The 22,697-nt window shown below is 51.8% G+C and overlaps 1 protein-coding gene and 1 long non-coding RNA gene across 4 annotated transcripts in view; both read right to left on the reverse strand.

The window, feature by feature from the left end:
• Nucleotides 1-14,801, reverse strand: part of LOC113747500 (kazal-type serine protease inhibitor domain-containing protein 1-like) — an 18,807-nt gene extending 4,006 nt beyond the window's left edge. The window contains exon 1 of the mRNA XM_027287481.1: nucleotides 13,947-14,801. Within this exon, the coding sequence (XP_027143282.1) occupies nucleotides 13,947-14,508 (562 nt within the window). The 5' untranslated portion in view covers nucleotides 14,509-14,801. The remainder of the gene's footprint in view (nucleotides 1-13,946) is intronic.
• Nucleotides 14,802-17,576: 2,775 nt separating this feature from the next.
• Nucleotides 17,577-21,837, reverse strand: LOC113747231 (uncharacterized). 3 transcript variants are annotated; one of them, XR_003463462.1, is made up of 4 exons: nucleotides 21,823-21,837; nucleotides 21,521-21,690; nucleotides 21,327-21,430; nucleotides 17,577-18,140 (listed from the first exon to the last, which is right to left on the reverse strand). It is a non-coding gene; the product is annotated as an uncharacterized LOC113747231 (long non-coding RNA). The 3 variants fall into 3 exon arrangements; XR_003463461.1 differs by having other exon boundaries at nucleotides 21,819-21,833; XR_003463460.1 differs by lacking the exon at nucleotides 21,823-21,837 and adding an exon at nucleotides 21,796-21,810.
• Between the last annotated feature and the right edge of the window lie 860 nt (nucleotides 21,838-22,697).

A 22,697-nucleotide genomic window follows, 5' to 3' on the forward strand; every position in this document is an offset into this window, starting at 1 on the left:
GGTTTTCTGATCCGGTCATGTGCTCCTGAAACACCTGAACACACAAACACACACACACAAACACACACACACACACACACACACACCCAAACCACAGGTTCACCTGCGCACCGTGACAGCAGACTTCAGGTGTTTGTGTGTGTGCTGTGTGTGTGTGTGTCCTGCAGCGAGCGACAGGTGAGGTTACAGAGGGTGACAGTGGAGTCCACCTGTCCGCTCCGTCTGTCCGAAACTCTGGCTCTCGCTCGCTCTGCTGGATGGTGACCTTAGCGACGCCCCGGCTCTGCCGCTGACACACCCACCACACACAACACACCACCCCACACCACCACCCACAAACACACAGACCCAAACACACACCACACACACACACGCCACACACACACACACACACACACACACACACACAACACACACGTTTACAGCGTTTGACCTCAGGAGTGATGTCACGCGTTGCTATGACATCACGCCTCATCACCTCAGCTCTGCCGTCCTGCCGATGCTCTGCCGGCAGGAAGTCTGGACGAGGACGCGTCTGACCACACTTGACGCACTTCCTGTGGAGCAAAAGCTCTCGCTTCCTGGTCATCACATGACCAGGGACTCTCCCTCTCTATTGGCGTTTGGCGTCCTCTGTGCAGCCTGTAGAGGGCTGACATGAGCCGTTCCAGTCTCGTCCTCTTCGCCTCCGTCTCTCCCTGAACTCCGTCAGGTCCCGCGTCTCTCTCTCTCTTCTTTTGGTGGCGGAGCTGCAGCATGGGGGGGGGGGCCAGCTCTCAGAGCTTCCTGTCCCTGAGCCCGCCCCACTTCCTGCCTGAACCTGACAAGAGGCGGTCTGACAGGACCAAAATTTTTCGAACCCGTGTCCACAGACTTCACTGCAGGTTTCGGTACAAACCACCTGGAGACAGCGACAGCATGTCACAAACCTGGACGTAGTCTCTGAGACGTCCCCGCGGCACTGTCTCAAACCTGGACGTAGTCTCTGAATACGTCCCCACAGCCTGTCTAAAACCCTGGACGTAGTCTCGTGACGCCCGCCGGACGTTAAAACCTGGGACGTAGTTCTCTGAGACGTCCCCACAGACTGTCTAAAAACCTGGACGTGGTCTCCGTAACGTCCCCGCAGACTGTCTAAAAACCTGGACGTAGTCTCTGAGACGTCCCCACAGACTGTCTAAAACCTGGACGTAGTCTCCGTGCCGTCCCCACAGATGTCTAAAACTGGACGTAGTCTCTGTGAACGTCCCCGCAGACTGTTAAAAAACCTGGACGTGTCTCCGTGGCCGTCCCCACGATGTCTAAAAACCTGGACGTAGTCTCCGGACGTCCCGCAGGACGTCTAAAAACCTTGACGTAGTCTCTGTGACTTCCCCGCAGACTGTCTAAAACCTGGGACGTTAGTCTTCTGAGACGTCCCCACAGACTGTCTAAAACCGGACACGTAGTCTTCCGTGACGTCCCCACAGCGGACTGTTCTAAAAACCTGGACGTAGTCTCTGTGACGTCCCCGCAGCCTGTCACAACCTGGACGTAGTCTCGTGACGTCCCTGAGACTGTCTAAAAACCTGGAGTAGTCCTCCGCTGACGTCCCCGCAGACTGTCTAAAAAACATTGGACGTAGTCTCCGTGACGTCCCCGCAGCACTGTCTGAAACCTGGACGTAGTCTCCGTGACGTCCCCGCAGACTGTCTAAAACCTGGACGTAGTCTCCGTGACGTCCCCCAAAGACTGTCTAAAACCTGGACTTAGTCTCTGAAGACGTCCCCACAGCTGTCTAAAAAACCTGGACGTTAGTCTCGTGACGTCCCCGCAGGACTGTCTAAAACTGGACGTAGTCTACGTGGACGTCCCGCAGACTGTCTGAAACCTGACGTAGTCTCCGTGGAGTCCCCGCAGACTGTCTGAAACCTGGACGTAGTCTCCGTGACGTCCCCGCAGCACTGTCTAAAACCTGGACGTAGTCTCCAGGACGTCCCCGCGACTGTCTAACACCTGGCGTATCTCCGTGACGTCCCCACAGGACTGTCTAAAAAACCTGGACGTGTCTCTGGACGTTCCCGCGAGCATGTCTAAAACTGGACGTCGTCTCGTGACTTCCCCGCAGACTGTCAAAACCTGGACGTAGTCTCTTTTTGCCGTCCCCGCGGATGTCTGATAACCTGGACGTAGTCTCCGTGAGTCCCGCAGATGTCTTAAACCTTGACGTCGTCTCCGTGACGTCCCGAGACTGTTCTAAAACCTGGACGTAGTCTCTGTGACGTCCCCGCAGACTGTCTGAAACCTTGACGTAGTCTCCGTGACGTCCCCCAGATGTCTGAAACCTGGGACGTCGTCTCCGTGGACGTCCCCGCGACTGTTCTAAAACTGGACCGTAGTCTCCGTGACGTCCCCCAGACTGTCTAAAACCTGGACGTTTAGTCTCTGAGACGTCCCTAGCAGACTGTCTGAACCTGGACGTAGTTCTCCGTGAGTCCCGCAGACTGTCTAAAACCTGGTACGTAGTCTCTGTGACTCCCCACAGGACTGCTAAAACCTGGACCGTAGTCTCCTGAGACGTCCCGCAGGACTGTCTAAAAAAACCTGAGTAGGTCTCCGTGACGTCCCGCGACTGTCTGAAACCTGGACGTAGTCTCCGTTGACGTTCCCCGCAGACTGTTTCGAAACCTGGACGTAGTCTCCGCTGACGTCCCCGAGGGGGACTGTCTGAAAACTGGACGTAGTCTCCGTGACGTCCCCGACAGACTGTCTCTAAAACCTGGACGTAGTCTCTAGACGTCCCCACCAGACTGTCCTAAAACCTGGACGTGCGTCTCCGTAACGTCCCCGCCAGACTGTCTAAAAACCGGACGTAGTCTCTGGAGACGTCCCACCGACTGTCTAAAACCCTGGACGTAGTCTCTGAGACCGTCCCCAAAGACTGTCTAAAACCTGGACGTAGTCTCCGTGACGTCCCCCAACAGCCTGTCTCAAACCTGGACGTAGTCTCCGTGGACGTCCCACAGACTTGTTTAAAAACCTGGACGTCGTCTCCGTGACGTCCCGCCGTGACGTCTAAAACCTGGACGTAGTCTCAGGACGTCCCGCAGACTGTTGAACCTTGGACGTAGTCTCCGTGACGTTCCCCGCAGACTGTCTGACACCTGGAGTAGTCTCCCGTGACGCTCCCCCGCAGACTGTCTGAAAACCTGGACTTAGTCTCCGTTGCCGTCCCGCAAGCTGTCTTAAACCTGGACCGTAGTCTCCCGTGACGTCCCCTCAGACTGCTAAAACCTGGACGTAGTCTCTGAGACGTCCCCAAGACTGTCTCACCTGGACTGGTCTCCGTAACGTCCCCGCCGTACTGTCTAAAACCCTGGACGTATTAAGTCTCTGAGACGTCCCCAAGACTGTCTAAAAACCTGGACGTAGTCCTCTGAGACGTCCCCACAGACTGTCTAAAACTGGCGTAGTCTCCGTGACGTCCCCACAGAATGTCTAAAACTGGAACGTAGTCTCAGTGACGTTCCCCACAGGACTGTCTAAAACCTGGACGTAGTCTCTGGACGTCCCCACAGACTGTCAAAACTGGACGTAGTCTCCGAGACGTCCCCGCAGACTGTTGAAACCTGGGACGTAGTCTCCGTGACGTCCCGCCAGACTGTCTTGAAACCGGACGTGTCTCCGTGACGTCCCCGCAGACTGTCTAAAACCTGGACGTATTCTCTGAGACGCCCCGCAGACTGTCTAAACACAGGACGTTAGTCTCCGTGGACGTACCCACCAGACTGTCTAAAACCTGGACGTAGTCTCTGTGACGTCCCCGAGAAGTTCTAAACACCTGGGACGTAGTCTCAGTGACGTCCCTGCAGACTGTCTAAAACCTGGAGTAGTCTCTGTGACGTCCCCGCAGACTGTCTGAAACCTTGGACGTAGTCCCCGTGACGTCCCCGCAGACTGTCTAAACCTGGACGTAAGTCCTCCGTGAGTCCCGCAGGGACTGTCTAACACCTGGACGTAGTCTCTGTGACGTCCCCCAGATGTCTAAAAACCTGGACGTTAGTCTCCGAGGACGTCCCCCAGACTGTTCTGAACCTGGACGTAGTCTCCGTGACGCTCCCGCCGACTGTCTAAAACCTGGAAACCGTAGTCTCTGTGACGTCCCAAGACTGTCTAAAACCTGGACGTAGTCTCTGAGACGTCCCCGAGGACTGTCTAAAAACCTTGGGACGTAGTCTCCGTGAGTCCCCGCAGGATTCTGAAACCTGGACGAGTCTCCGTGACGTCCCCGCAGGACTGTATAAAAACCTGGACGTTCGTCTCTGTTGACGTCCCCACAGACTGTCTAAAACTGGACGTAGTTTCTGAACGTCCCCGCCAGACTGCTGAAACCTGGACGTAGTCTCTGTGACGTCCCCGCAGGACTGTCTAAAACCTGGAGTCGTAGTCTCTTGGAGACTCACCTCTCACCTGTCCTCCGCTGCTGTCTGACCATGGTGGAGCTTGAATCTGACAATCATAATAAAGAACATTTACTAATTTATGTTTTCTATAAAGATTTAAACTTTACTCACTTCAAACAGCGTAAGAGAAAGAAGAACTACAAAACTACAAAACTACGTTGTATAATCTGAACGTCAGACCATCCTGAGAGTCAAAGTGTTCTGTGTGATCGTTACCATGCGTTACCTGATTTGTAATCTGATTACCTGTGGATCGTTACCATGCGTTTACCTGATGTAATTGTTACTGTGGATCGTTTACCATTCGTTAACCTGATGTAATCCCTGATTACCTGTGGATCGTTACCAGTGTACCTGATTGTAATCTGTTACCTGTGGATCGTTTACCATGTGTTACCATGTGTTACCTGATTGTAATCTGATTACCGTTGGATCGTCTTACCATGTGTTACCTGATTGTAATCTGATTACCTGTTGGTCCGGTTTATCGCGAGATTTTAAAACAAATCTGGCGCCCTCCGGAAGTCAACCGCCCCTCCAATCCGCGGAGGGGCTGACGTCAGTGTTTTATTAACAGCCTGATGAATTAGGATAAAAACGCACGGAGCTAAAGTAAAGCTACTGCATGTAAACACAGGACGGCTCGTTTGTGTCGAGGCCGATTCTCTTGCCGACAACACGACGGACAGGAGGACACAGCGGCCACCGGTAGGAACTGCAGCTCAGCCACCAAACATGCTGAGTGCAAGTACTCGAGTACTTGAGCGCCAGTAGTTACTCGAGTACTCTGGAGCCATGTAGTACTCGAGTACTCTTGGCGCCATGTAGTACTTCTCGTGTAGTTAAAGTACATTGTATATTCATGCGTGTGTTTCCAGGCTCCAGGGAGCCGCTTCTGATTGGCCGCTGAACTTCTGGACGTCATTTGCATGGTTGCGTGGATCAGTGGTTGTTATTTCCTGGATTACAGGCCGAGCTTGCAGACTTCAAACATTCCGGACCACAAGCAGACCCAGACCCATAACCTGCGACCAGGACCGAACTCGTAATGGACCTGGACCAGGACATGGACCCCCTTTTTGGACCGGGTCACCCAGGACGGACTTCCTAATGAATATTAATGATCCTCCATGACCACATGGCGTGAACATTGAAACACGCTTCCTGTCACAGACGAGCGGCTGTAACATCATCAGTGTGGAGTTTCGGGGTTTGGACCTTGCTCCATGCTGACGCGTCCCATACTGCTGCTGAGCCCGGTTTAACTGACATGTGGCCAGCTCCTGTCTGACACGGGACACTGACTCCGCCTCCCCTTCTGAGATTCCCCCACTAACTCCCCAGTGTCTGAGCTAACAGCAGCTAACTGGACTGAGCTAAACACGAGCTACCAGCGCTCACAACTGAGTAACATGAGCTAACAGCAGCTAACAGACGAGCTAAACACGAGCTCAACCAGCAGCTAACAGAACTGAGCTAACACGCGCTAACAGCAGCTAACAGAACTGAGCTAACCCGATCTACCAGCAGCTAACTGACTGCAGCAACACGAGCTACAGACTGAGCTAACACGGCTAACAGCAGCTAACTGACTGAGCTAACATGAGCTAACAGCAGCTAACAGACTGAGCTCACACGCAGTAACACGCATGCTAACAGACTGAGCTAACACGAGCTAACAGCACGCTAACAGGATGAGCTAACACCGAGCTACAGGGCTAACTGACTGAGCTACACGAGCTAACAGGATGAGCTACACGAGCTAACAAGCAGCTCTAACTGACTGAGCTAACATGAGCTAACAGGCCGTAAACAGACTGAGCTAACATGAGCTAAACAGAGCTTAACAGGACTGAGCTAACACGACGCTAAATGTAACAGACTGAGCTAACAGCAGCTAACAGACTGAGCTAAACATGAGCTAACAGCAGCTAACAGGACTGAGCTAAACATGAGCTAACAGCAGCTAACCAGCCTGAGCTAAACACGAGCTAAAAGCAGCTAACAGATGAGCTAACAGCAAGCTAACAGCCTGAGCTAACATGAAGTTAAACAGCAGCTAACAGGGACTGAGCTAACATGAGCTAACAGCAGGCTACAGACTGAGCTAACATGAGTTAACAGCAGCCTAACAGACTGAAGCTAACAGAGCTAACAGCAGCTAACAGACTGCCGCTAAACATGAGCTAACAGGGATGAGCCTCCAACAGACTGAGCTACAGACTGATGCTAACATGCACTCTACAGCAGCTAACAGGATGGAGCTAACAGCAGCTACATGAGCTAAACAGCAGCTCCAGTTATCCGCATGTTAACTTCACTGTCCTCCTAACTCTGTGTAAATCACAGCGAGCTGAGTTGATCCAGTTTCATGTGTTTTCGATGAAGACAAACAGACGAAAGTTTCCGTCTGTTTCTGTTTCTTTTATCCTGGTTGGAGAAAAATGTTTCTCTAGAAGACAAACGTCCTTCTCAGTCGTTGTGTCCAAAAGTCTGGTGGACGGCTGAAAATTTGATTTGGAACATGAATCATGTGACTCAAACCATTGTTGCTTAACGGCTCCACCAGCTGCTTATCATCAGACTCTCGAACAACAATCATGTTTTTATGTTTCTTCAGCTAATTCCGCTTTTAAGGTCCAGTCTGAAGGACAGGACAGCTACACCTCGAATATGTCACAGAACATCACAGTGTTCACAGTTAACAGGACAAACAGAAGATCAGAGAACAAAGACCGAGTACTACAGCTAACTAAAGCTATGAGCTATGGCCTCAGAACAGAACCTCTGAACCGCAGTGTCCAGTCTACAGTTCACACCAGGACAGACCCTCTGAACCGGCAGGTCCAGTCTAACAGTGAACAGCGACAGACCCTCTGAAACGGCAGTGTCCAGTCTAAAACAGTGAACACAGCGACAGAAACCTCTGAACCAGCAGTGTCCAGTCTAAGAGTGAACACAAGCAGCAGAACCTCTGAACCGGCAGTGTCAGTCTAACAGTGAACACAGCGACAGAACCTCTGCACCGGCCGTGTCACGTCTAACAGTGAACACAGCAGCAGCAGAAACTCTTGAACCAGCAGTGTCGTCTACAGTGAAACCCAGCGGACAGAACCTCTGAACCGGCAGGTCCAGTCTAAACAGTGAAACACAGAAAACAGAAACTCTGAACCGGCAGTGTCCCCGTCTAAGAGTGAATCACAGCAGCAGACCCTCTGAACGCAGTGTCCAGTATAACACATGTGAACACAGCGACAGAACCTCTGAACCGGCAGTGTCCAGTCTAACCGTGGAACACAGCAACAGCAACTCTTGGGAACCAGCAGTGTCCAGTCTAACATTGAACAGCCAACAGAAACTCTGAACCGGCGTGTCCAGTTCTAACAGTGAACACCAGCTACCAGAACCTCTGAACCAGCAAGTGTCAGTCTAAACAGTGACACACAGCAACAGAAAACTCTGGAACCAGCCCAGTGCCTGTCTACCAGTGAACACAGCAACCGAACCTCTGAACCAGCCGTGTCCAGGTCTAAGAGTGAACACGGCAAACAGAACCTCTTGGAACCACGCAGTGTCCCGTCTAACAGTGAACACTGCGACAGAAAACCTCTGACGGCAGTTGTCCGGTCTAACAGTGCAACACAGCAGCAGAACCTCTGAACAAGCAGCGTCCAGTTAACAGTGAACACGCGACAGAACTCTGAACCGGCAGTGTCCAGTCTAACAGTGAACACGCGACAGAACCTCTGAACCGGCGGTTGTCGGTCTAACCGTGAACACAGCGACAGAACCTCTGAACCAAGCAGTGTCCGGTCTAACAGTGAACACAGTCGACAGAACCTCTGAACAGGCAGTGGCCGGTCTAACAGTGAAAACACAGCGACAGAAACTCTGAACCAGCAGTGTCCAGTTTAACAGTGAACACAGCGACAGAAACCTTGAACCGGCAGTGTCCAGTCTAACAGTGAACACGCTGACCAGAAACCTCTGAACCCAGCAGTGTCAAGTCTACAGTGGACACCGCGACCGAACCTCTGAAACCGGGCAGTTGTTCCCGGTCTTCTAAACCTGAAAACAAGATCAGATACCTCTGAAACCGGCAGCGTCCATCCTAACCGTGAACACAGAGCAAAACAGAAACCTCTGAACCGGCAGTGTTCACCTCTGTACGTAACTCTATTCCCTGTTGGACTGCGCTCCAACCCTGTTCCGGCTGCGCGCCCGGTTTGTTGGGCTGCTATCTGAACCACCTGGGACTTGTGTTGGTGAAACTCGACGACAGAGGGAGACTTTAAAGTCTGAATGTTGAACAGACGCTGTGTTTCCCATTGGTTAATAGATTCACCCACATGTTGTTAGAGAGGACTTCCTGTCTCTGAGGAAGTTTGAACTTCCTGCGGTTCTGAATCTGGTTCCAGGAAGTCTCCCCAGATCGGCTTCATATTCCAGCAGACAGGAGGGTCCGCGTGCAGTCACAGTCCTTGGATCCCGTCTGTGGGAGTCTCTAAGATCCTTCAGTTTCTGCTCAAGACCACTTCAAGGGACTCACGTACTCTATGAACTCAGCCAATCAGCCCAAGGGTCAGTCACAGGACCGCCCATCAGACGAGAGCCAAGTTCTGCACAAACAGTGAAACAGGAAGTGTGTCGTACTTGCCTGTATTTATTGCCCCTGCGGTGTCTCGCGGGATGATGTCACAGCTTGTTCATGTGATGAAGGAACACAAACCACTGTTTGTTGTTTTTAAACTTTATTTATATAAGTTTTACGGACACGCGCCTCGAGCTCGAACCTGCGACGTCGACAAACACGCTCAACATGCTGAGGCTCCGTGTCACAGCGTCCCCATAACATGATTAAATATTTAATATGACGGTACGGATCACCTGCTCCCACTGACCACAGGAAGTGACCATCACCTGATCCCACCGACCCACAGGAAGTGACATTCACATGATCCCACCGACCACAGGAAGTCGACATCAACCTGTGGGTCAGTAAAAGTCCTGCTCGTAGTTCCGTGGCATCCATAGGCTGCTTCATCTCTGACACGCTATTGGCACGATAGGACGACGCTCTCTGAAAGACAGACACAGGAAGTGAGGTCATCAAACCAGGAAGTAGAGGACTGACACTACATGTAAGTTAACCAGGGGGGGGGGCGTTAAACTTCCTGCTTCTCACTGCTCCCCACTACGCACCAGCACCCGCGGAGGCGCGAGACACTGACCCCAGGTTGTTACGAGCAATGCAGCGATAGGTTCCTGAGTCCTCTGCGCCCGCCCCACCTCGCATCTGCAGCAAACTGGAGAGCTCGAATTTCGAGGACCGCCCCGAGATGTGGAGACAGAGCAGGACTACAGTCTGAGGTTTCTGGTTGGAGCAAGATCTAAGATCAGGATTTTTTATTTGTAATGTTTCGACAGTAGGCAAGATATGGCAGCAGTCAATGGGAACAAGGAGTAAACATGGTAGTTGGACGTCAGGGGACCACAGCGAGAGAGTTCCAGTGTCGGGCATACTTTGTCAACCAATACCGTGCCTGACAATAGGCATACCTGTGTCAGAGCGAACCGACAGGAAACAGAGAGTGGAATGTCGCACCCGGGCAGTCGTATGGTCCTCTAGGGTGGCCAGCACAATAGTAGCTTGTCGGTGGTGTGTCTGGTCTCTGGCGCTCACCGTGCACTGAGATGTGTCGGGGTCGTCTCCAGGCTCGCACACGTACAGCCTCCCCATAACGCAGTCAACGCCACACCGTGCCAGGATAGAGCCGACTGTGCCGAACAGGTGTCACCTGAGTGTGACGGGCAGACCTAGGTACTGATTGTGGTCGCTGACCGGAGGACGAGAGCTGGCTGGGCAGGTTGTTCACCTGGCTAGTAGGCGGTTAGAGAGCCTTAATAATAGGACGTGGAGAGGGGAGAACAGAGTGAGAGAGACATGTTGAGGGAGGAGCAGGGATGAGAGAGACCAGGTGAGGAGAGAAGTGGGAGACAGTGAGAGGTGGACTAGGTGAGTGATAGACATGGTCAGGATGAGAGCGACGGGTTGACTGGTAGAGAGAGAGACATGGTGGAGTCGGAGGGGACAGTGGTGGGACGATTGAGAGAGGACAGGTGAGGAGAGACGGGAGAATAGGTGCAGGGAGAGAGCAAGGGTGAGGGGAGAGACACGTGAGAGAGACAGGTTGAGGTGAGGAGAGGGTAGGTGAGGACCAGGTGAGAGAGAAAGGGTGAGAGAGGAGGACGAGGTGAGAGAGACAGGTGAGAGGAGACAGGGTGAGAGACAGAAGGTGAGAGGACAGGTGGAGGGAGACAGGTGGAGGGATGAGAGACAGGTAGAGACAGGTAGAGACAGGTGAGAGACGAGGAGAAATGGTGAGGGAGACAGGTGAGAGAGACAGGTGAGGAGAGACAGGTGAGAGACAGACAAGGTGAGAGACAGACAGTGAAGAGACAGGTGAGGGAAGACAGGTAGGAGCAGACAGGTGGAGGAAGAGGTGAGAGAGAGACAGGTGAGGAGAAGGGGAGAAAGGTGAGAGAGACCAGTGAGGAGAGACAGGTGAGGAGGACAGGTTGAGGGAGAAAGGTGAGTAGAGAGAACAGGTGAGAGAGGAAGGTAGGCGGACAGGTAGAGAGAGGCAGGTTGAGAGAGAGACAGTGAGGAGAGAACGGTGTGAGAGGAGAGACAGTGCAGAGAGAAGGTGAGAGAGAACGACACAGGTGAGATGCGAGAGACAAGGGATGAGGGGAGGACAGGTGAGCGAGAACAGGTGAGGCGAGGGACAAGGGTGAGAGAGACAGGTGGGCGGGCGACAGTTGAGGGAGAGACAGGTTGAGAGAGAAAGGTGTTGAGAGAGTGTGTTGTGTGTGTATGTTTCTGTTGTGTATGTGTGTTTCTGTGTTGTCTGTGTGTGTGTGTGTGTGTGTCGTGAATGTGTGGGTGTTTTCTTGTGTGTATGTGTGCGTGTGTGTGTGTGTTTCTGATCAATCCGTGTGTGTGTGTGTGATCGTGTTTATGTGTGTTGTTGTAGTGTCGTGTGTGTGTGTCTGTGTGTGTTGTGTTATATGATGTATGTAGTGCTGTTCCGCTGTGTGTGGTGTTTATGTCTGTGGTAGTGTCGGGTGTTCCAGTCCGCTGTCTGTATGTCGTGCTGTGGGTATCATTTGATTTCGGTGATTGTGGTTCTGGGTATGTGATGTGTGTTTTTCTGTGTCTGTGTCCTATTGTGTGTTATTGTGCGTCTGTTGTGCTGGTCGTCCGTAGTTGCGTGTGTTTCTTGTTGTGTGTGTGTTTGATTCATTGTGTGTGTGTTTGATGTGTGTGTGTGTGTGTTCATTACTCCCGTTCGTCCCCTGTTTTTGTCATGTACCCACTGGTTGTTCTCTTTGTCCTGTGACGTGTGTGTCACTGTACACGTGCAGTGTGAAAAGCATCAACCCATTTCCCAACACCTATATTGTGTAGTCTGTATGTGAAGTTGGTTTCTGTGCTGTGTGTGCTATGTTTGTGTTGTTTGTGGTGTCTCTCGCCACCTTGTCTAATACGCTCACACTCGTCCTCTCCCTCACCCTGTCTCCCTCACCTGTTCTCACCTGTTCTCTTCTCACCTGTCTCTCTCACCTGTCTCTATCTACTCCTTTCTCTCTCACCTTCTCTCTCTCACCTCTCTCTCACCTGTTTCTCTCTCACCTGTTCTCTCTCTCACCTATCCCTCACCTGTCTCCCTCACCTGTCTCTCTCCACTGGTCTCTCTCTCACCTTTTCCTCTCTCACCTGTCTCTCTCTCACCTTCTCCTCTCACCTGTCCTCTCTCTCACCTGTCTCTCTCTCACCTGTCTCCTCTCACTGTCTCTCTCACCTTTCTCTCTCTCACCTGTCTCTCACTGTCTCTCTCACCTGTCTCCCTCACCATTCTCCCTAACTGTCCTCTTCCACCTGTCTCTCCCTCACCTGTCTCTCTCACCTGTCTCCCTCACCTCTCTCTCTCTCCACCTGTCTCCCTCTCACCTGTCTCTCTCACCTGTCTGTCTTCACCTGTCTCCCTCACCTGTCTCTCTCACCTGTCCTCACCCTTCACCCTGTCTCTCTCTCACCTGTCCTCCTCACCTGTCTCCTCTCCTCACCCTCACTCACCTGTCTCTCTCACCTTGTCTCTCCCTCTCATCACCTGTCTCTCTCACCTGTCCTCTCTCACCTTCTTCCTCTCCCACCTGTCTCTCTCCTCACCCTGTCCTCTCTTCCAACCTCGTCTCTCCCCACATGTCCCCCTCAACTGATCATTCTTCATCCAATGTCTCTACTCTCCGTATCCAAGTCCATAACACTTCCTGTCCGCTCTCATCCTATGACCATCGTTCCTATCACTCACCGTATCCACCCATTCACTGTCTCTCTCACCTGTCTCTTCCCTTCACCTGTCTCTCCTCACCCCTGCTCCTCCCCCTCAACCATGTCTCTCTCACTCTGTTCTCCCCTCGTCCACGTATGCCCTATTAATTAACAGGGCTCTTCATAACCGCCCCTACTAGGCCAGGTGAAACATGACCCGTGTCCCCCCCCAGCGCCAGGCAGTCTGCGTCCTTTCCTGGTAGCGACCACTTTAATCATGATACCCTGGTCGTTGCCCGTGTCCGACTCTGGACAGCCTGGTTGGCACCAGTCGAGCCTGAAGTCCTCACCGGTGGCGTGACTCAGTTCTGGCTTTGTCTCGACCTGGAGATCGACCCCGACCACACATCTCAGTAGCACCGAGTGACGCGCTCAGAGACCTAGACCATCACCGACCTCACCAAGCTACTTATTTGTTGCTGCCACCCTAAGGATCCATCACGACCTGCCCGGGATGCGGACACCTTCCACTCTCTGTATGTCCTGTCTCTCGGGTTCGACTTCTGACACACGATGCCTATTTGCTCAGGCACGGTATGCGTTGACAAAGCTAGCCCGACACTGGAACTCTCTCGCTGTGTCCCTGGACGTCCAACTACACATGTTTACTCCCTTTTTCCCCATTGACTGCTGCCCTATCTTGCCTTCACTGTCGACCCTCACTATTACACAATAAAAAAATCCTTCTTAGATCTTTGCTCCGAACCAGAAACTCAGGACTGCTGAGTCCTGCTTGTCTCCACAGTCTCGGGGCGGTCCTCGAAATTCGAGCTTCCAGTTGTGCTGCAGATCGAGGTGGGCGGGCCAGAGACTCAGGCACCTAATCGCTGCATTGCTGTAACAACCTGGGTCAGTTCTCCGCCTCCGCGGGGCTGGGCCGTGTGGGAGCAGGTGAGACAGGAAGTTTAACGCCCCCCCCCCCCCCCCCTGGTTACTTACATGTAGTGTCAAACACACACACACAGACACACACACACACACAAACACACTCACACACACACAGAAACACACACACACACAGACACACAGAAAGACACACACACACACAGAGAAACACACACACACAGAAACACACACACACACACACTCTCTCTCTCTCTCAGGTGTACCTGTCTTGCACGGGCCCCGCCCCCTGGTCTTCAGGTGTGTTTTGGTGAACGCGGCCTCTCTGAACTGACACATGTTCATGTATGTGAGTCCATCAGAGCCGCACAGCGCCTCCTGCTGCTCACACACACACACCTCCTCCTCTTCATCCTCCTCTCCTCCTCCTCCTCCCCCTGCGGACCGCGGGTCCGCCTGGCACCGCAGCCCGGTCCCGCAGAGTCCGTAGAAGACGCTCCGGTCCCCCGGGTCGCACGCCTGACCCTCCAGGTTCCCGCACTCCTTACAGCAGCCGCAGGGGTCCAGCACCAGGCCGGCCCGGCAGCCCCTGTTGTCCGGGCACAGGTCCGGCTCACACGGCCCGCAGCCCACGACGTCCCCGTCGGTCCCGTTCCCGCTCCGCACCCCGCCGCCTCCCAGCTCCTCATCCAGCCGGTCGTAGTCCAGCAGCGGGTCGGTGAGGGAGATGTGGCCGGGCGGCTCGGTGCTGAGGTCGGGCAGCCGGTTGGGGAGGGCTCGGCATGTATGGAGGTTCAGACAGAGACTCAGGAGGACCAGCGCTCTCATCGTGAGCCGGGCCGTGTGGGTCCGGTTCTTCCTTTCTCTTACAACCCAGAACGAAAGCCGTCCAGAACCCGACACTCACATTCCTGTCCGACCCGAACCCCGCGAAAAACACGAAGACAGAAGAAACACTAAGATAAAAGTTTCAGCTCCGGTTCGAACCGGTCTAACTTTAAAGTTTGGACCTGTCGGAGCTGAACGGAACCATCCGAGGTTTAAACAGCTGAGCCGCTCGCGCTGCTCAGAGACAGACAGGCGCGAGACACCACAGTCAAGTCTGTCAGAATAAAACATTCAACATCCGGTCACACCTTTCAAAATAAAAACACGACGACGAACATGTTTTTATGTTGGACAACTCTTTAAGTTTTATTTAGACAGTCTGCGGGGACGTCTCAGAGACTACGTCCAGGTTTTAGACAGTCTGCGGGGACGTCACAGAGACTACGTCCAGGTACGACTACGTGGCAGTCTTATTTTGCTTGCTGAAATTTAAAGTAAATAACGAACTCTCTTTTATTTTGAAGGCGCAGCGTTCTTATTTCCTGTCTCGCTCTCACTTACCTGACAGTCCGCTCAGGTTCTGGAGGTTTGATGTGTTTTTTCAGCAGCTGTGTGGCTCGGCTCCCTTCCCCCCATGAGACCTGACATCTGTTAAACTCATCATCAGGTCTACAGAGGGGTTTTAAAAGTCGGAAAGGTTTCCAGGGTATTCCAGGTGGTTTTAGGTCTCTTTCCAGGATTAGAAGAAGGAGTTTCGGGGGTCTGTGAAGGGGTTCTGATAATCATCTCCAAAGTACTTACAGACTCACAAAACAACGTCAGGGTGAGAGCAACTTCTGGTTCAGTATCCTGAACACTTCACACTTCAAGTTGCAGAGCAGATTACCGGATCAGTAGATGACCGGTCTTTGACTGAGGGGTCAGAGGTCATTGGCCTTGTTTGAGATGTTTGAGTTGGAGCAGCTTTGCTCACCTGAAGGTGGACAGCTGGCTAACAGTGGAGGTAGTGTTGTTGCTGATGAAGACAGACGTGATGCTGAAAACCGTCTGACAAGATCAAGAAACATGGATGTAGCTCAGATTGTCATTTGTCATGATTTGGTTTGATGATCCGAGAATTGTGCAGGAGGTTCTGTTCCATGATGTCTCAGGAGTCTTAAGATTACTTCAAGAGGTTTCAGTGGTTCATGAATCCTTTAGGGGCTTCAGATGTCCACAGAGGAATTCAAAGAAAGCCCAAAGAAGTCTTCAAAGAGGTTCCAGTAGCATTCATGAAGGGTTCTTGGTGGTTCCTTGAGTTTTTTAACACTGCCTTCAATTGGTGACCTAGTGAAGGATCCATGGATCATCAAGGACACTACACAGGGCTCCTTTTGGATGGGTTCTGTAGGAAGTTCTCAGGTTCACTGAGGAGATTCAATGGTACAAAGCAGCAAGCTGAAGGTATAAAGGTTTAACATAAAGACACCATTGAAGACTGAATTTGATTTATCTGATCACATTTTTTTGGTAAGAAGTCTCAAGTCTTTGTAACAGGTTTTAAGTCAAGTCTTAAGTCTTTGTAACAGGTTTTAAGTCAAGTCTCAAGTCTTTGTAACAGGTTTTAAGTCAAGTCTTTGTAACAGGTTTTAAGTCAAGTCTTTGTAACAGGTTTTAAGTCAAGTCTTTGGGGTGACAGAATAACTTCCCAGTTTTTAGAAAGACAGTCGGCGGGGGTCTAGGAGACTATCGTCCAGGTTTTAGGACCGTCGGGGGACGTCACAGGAGACATACGTCCAGGTTTTAGACAGTCTGCGGGGAGTCACGGAGACTACGTCCAGATTTTAGAAGGGGACAGTCTGCGGGGACACGTCCAGAGACTACGTCCAGTTTTTAGACAGTCTGCGGGGACTCTCGGAGACTACGTCCAGGTTTTAGACAGTCTGCGGGGGACGTCTCAGAGCTACGTACCAGTTTTAGACAGTCTGGGTCACGAGAACTACGTCCAGGTTTTAGACAGTCTGGCGGGGACGTCTTCAGAAGACTACGTCCAGGTTTGTAGACAGTCTGCGGGACGTCACGGAGACTACGTCCAGGTTTTAGAACAGTACGGCGGGACGTCACGGAGGACCTAGTCCAGGTTTAGACAGTTCGGGAGCGTCACGAGACTACGTCCAGGTTTTAGACAGTCTGCGGGGACGTCCACGGAGACTAACGTCCAGGTTTTAGACAGTCTGGGGGACGTCACGGAGACACGTCCAGGTTTAGAATCTAGAGACGTGGCAGGGACGTCTCACGAGACTACGTCCAGGTTTTAGACAGTCTGCGGGGACTCACGAGACACGTCCAGGTTTTAGAAGTCTGCGTGGACGTCACGGAGACTACGTCCAGGTTTTAGACAGTCTGTGGGGACGTCCAGAGACTACGTCCAGGTTTTAGACAGTCTGCGGGGACGTCACGGAACGACGGTCCAGTTTTAGACAGTCTGCGGGGACGTCACAGAGACTACGTCCAGGTTTTAGACAGTCGGGACGTCACGGAGACTACGTCCAGGTTTTTAGACAGTCTGCGGGACGTCACAAGAGACTACGTCCAGGTTTTAGGACAGTCTGGTAGACGTCACGGAGACTACGTCCAGGTTTTTTAGTTAGGAAAAGAGACAGTCTCTGCGGGGACGTCACGGAGACTACGTCCAGGTTTTAGACAGTCTGCGGCGACGTCACAAGAGACTACGTCCAGGTTTTAGACAGTCTGCGAGGACGTCACGGAGACTACGTCCAGGTTTTAGACAGTCTGCAGGGACGTCACAGAGACCTAGCGTCCCAAGGTTTTAGAAAAGACAGTCTGCGGGGACGTCACGGAGACTACATCCAGGTTTTAGACAGTCTGCGGGGACGTCACGGAGACTACGTCCAGGTTTTAGACAGTCTGCGGGGACGTCACGGAGACTACGTCCAGGTTTTAGACAGTCTGCGAGGACGTCACGGAGACTACGTCCAGGTTTTAGACAGTCTGTGTCAGTCAGTGAAGTGCGGTGGTTTCAAGGTTGAGCTCATTTAAACTTTTACTCTGAAAATTTAAAACAAGAATTCAGCAGACAGAAAGAACTTTTATTCTGAAACATTCCACCAAATTTTGCACTCCCTCATGATGTCACAGTGATGTCACCAGTCGACAAACATCTTACATAATAGTGCTAGTAAAGACACTATCCAGCTGCATTATGGGAAATGTATCTGCAGATATTTGGACCTCTGAACCGGGTCAGAAGGTTTCAGAAGGTGTCACCTTCACTGCCAGCTCATGACCCTCCCCCGCCCTCCTCCCCTGCCTCCTCCCCCGGTGGGGAGCAGATTCGGGAGATGAACAGACAGTTGTAGTTCCACAGGAGGAGCAGCAGCATCAGCAGCAGACTGCAGAGCAGCAGGGCGGCCAGCAGGAGGCGATACCGAGACACTGCTGGAGGGGGGGGGGCGGTATACGTGAGAGGGAGAGGAAGAGGAGGAGGAGGAGGAGGGTAGGAGGAGCAGTGATGGAGCCACAAACAGAAACGTTTGAGTCCAGATGGTCTGAGGTCAGATCTGCTCGGTGATGAAGACATGGTCCTGGAGGTCCTGGAGGTCTGTGTTGGTCAGTTGGACCTCAGCTGGTCTCTGAGGATTCAAAACAGAAACAGATCGATGGTTTGAAGAGACAACAGATTGTTTCTGTTCATAAACAGAAGAGAAGAAGAAGAAACCCTGAGCTTCTTCTTCTTCTGCTCCTTCGTGTCATGTAGAGCTTAACTCTTTGAAGACGAGGAGGACAAGGAGGACGAGGAGGACGAGGATGTCTCCTCTGCTCTGCTTCATTATCAGCTCTAAAAATAACGTGGTTACCACGGCAACGGCATGAAGGGCTTCTGTGTTAGAGTGACGACCACGATGACGAGAGGAGGAAACACACAGCTCTGCCTGAAACTACAAGTCTGTGTGTCTGTCTGTCTGTCTGTGTGTGTGTGTGTGTGTGTCTGTGTGTCTGTGTGTGTCTGTGTGTGTGTCTGTCTGTCTGTGTGTGTGTGTGTCTGTATGTATTTTTATGTCTGTTCTGTCTGTGTGTTGTGTTTGTGTTGTGTGTGTTGTGGTGTGTGTCTGCTGTGTGTGGTCTGTGTCGTGTGGTCTGTGTGTGTGCTGTGTGTCTGTCTGTGTGTCTGTCTGTTGTGTGTGTGTGTCTGTTGTGTGTGGGTGTCTGTCTGTTGCTCCTTTTCACTTACTTCAACAACCATCTACAGCATGTGACCCCAACAAATGAAAGCAGGGTGATAATCTACAGGTAACGACCCACACAGGTTACCGAACCGACACACATGTAGACCTTAACGAGCCACATGTGACCGTAACGACCCAATGTGACCGTAACGACCCACAGGTGACCGAACGAGCCACAGTGACCGTAACTACCCACAGGTGACCTGTAACGAGCCACATGTGACGTAACGAGCCACATGTGACCGTAACGAGCCACATGTGACCGTAAACGACCCACAGGTGACCGTAACGACCCACAGGTGACCGTAACGAGCCCACATGTGACCGTAACGAGCCACATGTGACCGTAACGAGCCACAGGGACCGTAACGACCCACAGTGACCGTAACGACCCACATGTGGACCTACACACACATGTGACCGTAACGATCCACATGTGACGTAACGGCCACATGTGACCGTAACGAGCCACAGGTGACCGTAACGACCCAATGTGACCGTACACCCGCACATCGTGACGTAACGGACCCACATGTGACCGTAACGAGCCACAGGTGACCGTAACGACCACATGTGACCGTAAAGAGCCACAGGTGACCGTACCCACATGTGACCGTAACGATCCCACAGTGACCGTAACGAAGCCCACATGTGACCGTAACGCCCACAGGTGACCGTAACGACCCACATGTGACCGTAACGAGCCACAGGTGACCTGTACCCACATGTGACCGAACGATCACATGTGACCGTAACACCACATGTGACCGTAACGACCCACAGGTGACCGTAACGAGCCACAATGTGACCGTAACGAGCCACAGGTGACCGTAACGACACAGTGACCGACGAGCCACATGTGACCGAACGATCCACCGACGTAGCCCAACATGGACCGTAACGAGCCACAGTGACCGTAACGAGCCACAGTGTACCGTAACGAGCCACAGGTGACCGTAATGAGCCACAGGTGACCGTACGACCCACATTAACTTTGTTACACCGCAGGAGCTTTAAAATTGCAGTCACACAGAATCAGAGCCAGTCACTGTCTACAACCCACATGTGACCGTAACGACCCACCGGTGACCGTAAGAGCCACATGTGACCGTAACGCCCACAGGTGGACCGACGCGCCACATGTGACCGTAACGAGCCACATGTGACCGTAAGACCCACATGTGGCCCGTAACGACCACATGTGACCGTAACGGACCCACAGGTGACCGTAACCCCCAGCGACGTACCACATGTGACCGACATCCACATGACCGTAACGAGCCACATGTGACCGTAACGACCCACAGGTACCGTAGCCACAGTGACCGTACCCACATGTGACCGTACGAGCCCCAGGTGACCGTAACGGCCACAGGTGACCGTAACGGCCCAATGTGACCGTAACGATCCACATGTGACCGTAACGACCCACATGTGACCGTAACGAGCCACATGTGCCGTAACGGCCCACAGGTGACCGTAACGAGCCACATGTGACCGTAATGAGCCACAGGTGACCGTAACGACCCACATTAACACCTTTGTACACCGCAGGAGCTTTAAATATTGCCGTCACACAGAATCAGGAGCAGTCAGTGTCTTACAACCCACATGTGACCGTAACGACCACGTGACCGTAACGAGCCACATGTGACGTAACGCCACAGGTGACCGTAACGACCACATGCCGTACGAGCCACATGTGACCGTAACGACCCACAGTTACCGTACGCCCACATGTGACGTAACGACCACAGGTGACCGTAACGAGCCCATGTGACCGTACACGAGCACAGGTGGACCGTAACGACCCACATTGTGACCGTAACGACCCACATGTAGGACACTTACCCACATGTGACGTAACCCGATCCACATGTGACCGTAACGCTCCACCATGTGACCGTAACGAGCCACAGGTTCCGTACGCCACATGTGACCGTAACGACCCACATGACCGTAACGACCCACATGTGACCGTAACGAGACCCACACAGGTGACCGTAACGAGCCCACAGTGACCGTAACGAGCTCCACAGGTGACCGTACCCCACATGTGGACCGTAACGACCACATGTGACCGTAACGAGCCACATGTGACCGTAAACGACCACAGTGCCGTAAACGACCCACATGTGAGTACGACCACGGTGACCTACCACATGTGACCGTAACGATCCACATGTGACCGTAACGAGCCACATGTGACCGTAACGACCCACAGGTGACCGTAACGACCCACATGTGACCGTACCCACATGTGACCGTAACGATCCACATGTGACCGTAACGAGCCACAGGTGACCGTAACGACCCACATGTGACCGTAACGAGCCACATGTGACCGTAACGAGCCACAGGTGACCGTAACGAGCCACATTAAACCTTTGTTACACCGCAGGAGCTTTAAATATTGCAGTCACACAGAATCAGGAGCCAGTCAGCTGTCTTACAACCAGGTGTTTCCCTCATACTTTGGGTCCTGTAATCAGAGTAAAACTGGACTCGACCGGCTCGAGCTCGTCGGGTCATTACCGTCCAGCTCGTCAGCAGAGCCAGGCAGACACTAACCAGCATCGCTGTCTGACTCACCGCTCTGTGCTCTTCTTTGTTGGTCCCTTCTTCTTCTTCTTCTGTGGCACAGCTCCACCGCTTCTCGTCTCTTTGGCTGCAGCAGCCTCGGCCAATCAAACCAGCTGATCACAAGAAGAAAACAACATGATGGTTAATCAATCGATCGTCAGAAGCTCCTCAGTTAATCACAGTAATCACATGCAGATGCTCACTTCCTGCTGAAGGTGAACTGCTTCGACGGTGAGGTGTGGAGCAGCGGTGGAGGTGGACGACTGGACAGAGGTGTCCTGTCAGCTTCACAGTCAGATGTTTGAGCGACCTTCAGACTCAGAGTCAACAACTAAAGTCCAGCTGCTGAACCCAGAGCTGCACAGCTGAAACACTGAAGACCAAAACATGGAAAAACAGTCTGACACAAGTTTTCTCTTGAAGAGAATTTGATGAAAGTTTGATTTAAACCTGTAGAATTTAAAACAGTGTCACAAACAGCTGCTCTGCTGACTACAGTACCCACAATCCTCCGCTGTGGCTCCGTCTGACCCACAGCAGTCCATTTGTTGACGTGAAGCCAAAAATTGATCTGAATGGAAGAGTCACGTTGCACCATCGCACAACAAACCTCAAACAAACACACTGTACAGAACATTTACAATATATGAAATATCAACATGTAATGTTTCATGTATCATCAGCACCGGCTCAGAAACAAGTCAAAGTCTAATTATTGTTAGTAATATGTACTTTATTACTTACTTACTTACTTACTTACTATTTATTTATATACATTTTCTGTTTATGTATTATTTGGTAACGCCATTTTCACTTTTATTTATTTGGTTAGATTACTCTTATTTCTCTTCAGATCATATCTATCTATCTATCTATCTATCTATCTATCTATCTATCTATCTATCTATCTATCTATCTATGTTTATATATTTTATTGTATCTAACTATTTTTACACTTTAATGAGTTTTATTTGACCATTCTGCATTTTTACTGGGTTTCATTTGATTTCTTATTTGTATTGTGTTGTAGTTCAGTGTGTGTTTTACCTGCCTCAGGTGTTTCCTCGCTGCGTCATGACGTCATGGAGCGTCCTCCGCTCGCACAGTGCCTTGTTTCTAATAGGGTGGAGGTGGCGTTCAGGTGGAGGCTGGGAGTGTCGGGGTTTCACTGTGTGCAGCACTTTGTGTCACATGTTGTGTATGAAAAGTGCTACACAAATAAAGTTTATTGATTAAACGAAGTGATTTTTAAACAGATCAGTTTCATCACTTGCAGATGAAGTGAAGTTATGAATGATGGGAAATGCTCTGACTCTGTAATGGCGGGAAACTCAGCGACAAACTGCTCTAAAACTCCGCGATGGGAGAAAGTTCCGATTT

This window comes from Larimichthys crocea, chromosome XIII, assembly GCF_000972845.2.
Source record: "Larimichthys crocea isolate SSNF chromosome XIII, L_crocea_2.0, whole genome shotgun sequence".
NCBI lineage: Eukaryota > Metazoa > Chordata > Actinopteri > Sciaenidae > Larimichthys > Larimichthys crocea.